A 4,882-nucleotide genomic window follows, 5' to 3' on the forward strand; every position below is an offset into this window, starting at 1 on the left:
TCTTTCTCCACCTCACCTCCCAGTGAGGGCATTGACCTATACCCTTCCCTGGGAAGGATGTGCTTGTTTTGTTGTTGCCCTGCATTGATTTGTAGGTGTGATCCAGGAGCACCCAGAGACATGTTGATTGAGACAAATGTGTGACTGCTCCCAGGGAAGCAGTGACCTTCTTTACTTAGGAGCCAAGGTGGACCTCAGAAGCTCCACCTCCCACTGCAGGTCGTGAGGGCATTGACCTATACCCTTCCCTGGGAAGGATGTGCTTGTTTTGTTGTTGCCCTGCATTGATTTGTAGGTGTGATCCAGGAGCACCCAGAGACATGTTGATTGAGACAAATGTGTGACTGCTCCCAGGGAAGCAGTGACCTTCTTTACTTAGGAGCCAAGGTGGACCTCAGAAGCTCCACCTCCCACTGCAGGTCTCTACTAAGAGGAAAAGCACTCCCTGTCCAAGCTGATTTTACCTACGGGGTTAATTATTGGGATGGGTTATTAGTCTTTCCTAAACATCCTGGGTACCTACCTGCATGGAAAGCTGTTTGAGTTGAGCATGAGTGCTGAAACCTTCAGTCTTGAGCAACTCACATCTATGCAGGCTTGGAAGCTATGGATTTCATGTGCGGCGAATGCTGGGAGAGCTCACACCTGTGCCCTACCCACCCAGACATCAGGCAAATGTAATCATTCATTTGGGGTGAAATTCTTCACATCATAGCAGGGAAATGAGGTCTGCACTGCTGCCTGTACTGACACAATGAACTGGAGGAATGACGTGGGCGCTGAATTTTGTTCTTTTTCTGATCCTTTTGTTTCGCTTGCATGAAGGATAACAGGAACACGAAAGAAAGGGCAAAGTCATCATCACAAAATGTACTTCCAGCAGTGGAAAGCTCGTCCTCCAAGCAGTACCAGGCACCATGTTAACCTTCCAGCTTGAAAAGCCTTAGAAAGGAACAAATAAAACCCCCAAAGCCAATTGCGTGTTTCCTATATCTCTTTATTGACCGCCACTGACCACGTTCTCAGGTTGAGCGCCAGATACCAGTGGAAGAGGTGGAGCTACCCTAGAAGTACAGGGAGAGCAAGGGAGACAGGTGTGTTACGCACAGGCTGGGGAGAGCTGGCTGGGGATGAGAAGCCTCTGCACAGCGCTGAGCCCCCCTCTCTCCCCCGAGGGCACACTAAGACACTGGAAAGACAGTGCTTGTCCTCCTGTCAGTTGTCCCTAAGGGAAACGACAGGGCAGTGGTGTGAACAGACACACTTAAACACTTCGCTGAAAAACAAAATACACGTAGCAACCCCCCGAAGGTGAGATGTTATTATTTCTCCTGCGGCTGCAAGGAACTCGTGGCAGGTTCATCGCGTATGTGCAGGATCTGGGGTGTGGGGCTTGGCTCTGTTGCTGTTTAAGAGTAATCAGTTTAACTCTGTGCTGGGGTACAGCAAGTCTGCAGGGCTTTTCCCCTGCTCCAAGCCTCACCTCAAGACTTGGTGCACCAGGAGCCAGCGTTACTCGTGCACTCCCTCCTACCTGATGGTGGTTATGGGCTACAGCACCAGACGAAGACCCTTTCAGCAAGCACAGCAGCATGGCAGCACGTGCCATCCATGCCATCCCCACAGGTTTAAGCTTCAAAGTCCACCAGCCGCTCACCCAGCCCCTCGTTCCATCCAGGGGAAAGGTGGGGGAGAGGGAGGGGAAGGAAACAGAGGTGAGGAAGAACCAACAAAATAAACCCCTCTAGATATTCACTGATATCTATGCAACGGCTCTGGGAATGAGACCGGCAGGGGGTGGCAGCCTGCGTACCGCGGTGGCAGGCGGGCCTAGGAGGAAGGAGCAGAGGTGGGCTTCTCCTCCCGGGACACGGGGATGGGCCTCTCGCTGTGGCTGGCGTCCATGTTCGAGGGGACCTTGGGGCCCGAGAAGGTCAGCATGCCATCATTGGACAGGGAGCAGGTGATGGCAGCCTGGTCCACGTTGGCGGGCAGGCGATACCGGCGGTGGAATTCTCGGGAGATGTAGCCATGGTCATCCTGAGAGGCAGTGGGGAAAGGGGGGAATGCCTGTCAGAAACCCTTTGGCATTATGCCATTGCCTCCCTTTGCCCAACCCTGCGGCTCCATCAGAGGGGCAGGTCCATATTCACCCAGGCTTATCGTGACACTGCACAGCCAGCGCCACTGGGCACACCTCTGTTTGTTTTAATGTTTCACAGGTTTTTAGGGGCAGGTGTGTCCCGTGATGCCCCTGAAGCTGCAAGAGCTGAGCAGAGCAGCAGGGTGTGATTTTGTCCAGGTTGGGATCTGATTCGGACAGGGGCCCTGCCGCAGCCTCCCGTTCCAAAGGATGCTTGGAGACAAAGTCTGGGCTTCTGGGAAGGTAAAAGCAAGGTGCACGTGTGCACCCACGTATTTATTTACTAGGCTGCAGTGCTGTGTCAGCCAAAGTACACAATCCTGGCCCCCTTCTTTTTTTTGGCCAAAAGAATGAGAAATGCAATTATTTTCTTTAAGTTGGCCATGAAATGGCTGCTCTCTTCCTCTTGAAAAATTAACTACGTTAAAAAATACATACTGTTTCCAGGCTAGAGCTTTGTCTGGCCAAAAATGTGTATGAGAAGAATTAAACCCCTGCTGGTATAATTCACTTTTTGACCCTCACAGATATTTCCATGACATACGTGTTAAAAGTTTCCAAGCCTGAGGCATTTGGTTGTTTTTCTTTTGTTTTGTTTGCTCTTGCTTTTCTCTCCCAGATCAGCATATGAAAACTCTGTTTTCACTAAGGATTCTGGCTTATGAAAACTCAGTCATGCTTCAGCAGCGCCAGATGATGTTCTCTGTCTGGTCCAGTGTTATTAGTGAACAATGGACATCGTCATCTGACGGTTATGGAAGATGATGATTGAAAATAAACAAAAGAGGAGTGGATTAGCTTGTTATTGTCAGATATCAGGTTGAGGCTCTGTGGGAACAGGCCATGCCAATAATTACAATCAATAAATAACTCCTTCTTCTGATACATTCTTTTTTTTTTCCCTTCAACTGAGAACTGTTGGAAAGAAGGAAAACAAAGCTCAACTCCCCAGTTGCTCCACCATCACCGTCACTTCCACTTACCTGCCTCTCACTGTGCTTGCCATGGATTTCCACAAAGTCATCGATAATCTTCACACTCAAGTCTTCAGGAGAGAAGTGTTTTACATCCAGCATGATTGTAAACTTGTCCCGATCAGACCTCACCTGAAATGAACATTGTTAGACAATAAGACCTGAGCCCTAAGCACGGAGGCAGTGCCAGCGTCACGACAACTTAAAGCCCAGAGAACGGGTGGTCTGGAGGCAGCACGGATTCTCCTTCTGTGACCATGGGCCTCAGAGGGGTCTTCTTCTCACCATGGGTACACTGGGAGGTCATGGTAGCTGTCAAAGACACTGGGAGGCTGTGGTAGGTGTCTGCACCATTGCTATTGCTCTGGGGAGAGGTGTCTTTTCTTACTGCTATTCTTGTGCCAAGGACCCTTAGGCACTCAGTGATCCGCCAGATGCACTCAGCAGTGAGAAGGGATGGAAACAGGTGTAATACTCTCTGATAGCATGTGTTTTGTCCTTTCAGTGATTTATTTGTGGTCTTAGGTCCGTGAGGAAACCAGTAAGAGAGAGATAGAGAAAGCACTGAGCTTGGGATCACAGCCCCCACAGCTATATGCTCCTCCTACAGCTGCATTCAGAGGATTGCCCCAGGGTCCTTCAGCATAGGATTGCTGAAATCCCTGAGCTCCCAAGGTGGAGGAGGGGGCCAGAGAAAGTTCTCACTTGCCAGGGTCCTCTCCCATGCCAAGCTGCCCTTGCTGGCTCTTGCTTTGGAAGAAGCCTAGCTCTTCCTCGCCATACTGTTGGTGAGCACAGCGCACCAAAAGCAACCTTTAAGTGTTGGAAACAACCATCAGGAGGCAAAAGAGTTTCTGTTTCTCAAAGAAAAGACTTATCTCCAGTGAGAGTTTCCCTCTGTGCCCAAGAAGGGGCAGGTGGGCAGTGCCTGGTGGACTGGAGGTCCTCCTCGTCCCCTCACACCCACAGCACGGGGCTGCAGCCACCAGCCCCCACCAGCGAGACATGGGTGAGAAGGAACAGGTGAAGGCATAAGGAGGGAGAGGAAAGAAAAGGAGAGGAAGTCAAAGGGCCCTTACCTCTGAGATGCCCGACTCCAGCACGCTGCGGAAGAGGGACTGCCTGTAGTAGGGGCTGATAGTGGATGAGAACAAAGGCAGGAGGTCATACTCAAGGAGACCCTCTCCAAAAAACTGGTCGAACAAACGGCTTGGAATGAGGGGTCCCAGAGCACGCTTGAACCAGGGGTGCTGGATGGTAATGTCCATGCTTGCTGCTGCTGCGACCTGTGGCTGCAAGGGGAGAGCGGAAGGGGCAGTGCCGCTGCTGGGGAGACAGCGATGCCTTGGCTGGACTGCGCAGTGCAGCCCCAGGGAAGCTCCCCCTATATATACCGGTCTCGCAGAATGAAGGCATTAGCAGGATTCCTCTGGAAAGACATGATCTCATGATGGAGGCAACGTGGTCAGCAGAAATGCGGAGACTGACCTGGAAATGACAGTCTGGTTGGAATCAGTGCCAGATGTCCTGGAGGGATGATGCCAGGCAGCAGGCTGTGAGACATGGGGTGCCCAGGGGTACTGGCTGGACCACTATGGAATCAAGCAGGCTAAACATAACACCCCAGTGGGCATCTCAAGGATGCTTGTCAAAAAGGTTGGCTCCATGGGTCTCATAACCCACCTTGGCTTTTCAGTATGTTGCTTCTGTGTCTGCCCGTCCTTGAAACAGAGACTCAAGATTTCTTCCAAATAAATGAAGCAGC

At 51.1% G+C, this 4,882-nt stretch overlaps 1 protein-coding gene across 1 annotated transcript; it reads right to left on the reverse strand.

Annotated features, from left to right (window-relative positions):
* Window positions 1-1,641: 1,641 nt before the first annotated feature.
* On the reverse strand, window positions 1,642-4,462 carry LOC103797900 (alpha-crystallin A chain). The gene is made up of 3 exons (XM_009070133.1): window positions 4,197-4,462; window positions 3,127-3,249; window positions 1,642-2,040 (listed from the first exon to the last, which is right to left on the reverse strand). The coding sequence occupies exons 1-3, from the start codon at window positions 4,383-4,385 to the stop codon at window positions 1,831-1,833; spliced, it is 522 nt and encodes a 173-aa protein (XP_009068381.1). The 5' UTR covers window positions 4,386-4,462; the 3' UTR covers window positions 1,642-1,830.
* Window positions 4,463-4,882: the final 420 nt, after the last annotated feature.

Source organism: Acanthisitta chloris, unplaced genomic scaffold, assembly GCF_000695815.1.
Source record: "Acanthisitta chloris isolate BGI_N310 unplaced genomic scaffold, ASM69581v1 scaffold12892, whole genome shotgun sequence".
In the NCBI taxonomy this organism is placed as follows: domain Eukaryota; kingdom Metazoa; phylum Chordata; class Aves; order Passeriformes; family Acanthisittidae; genus Acanthisitta; species Acanthisitta chloris.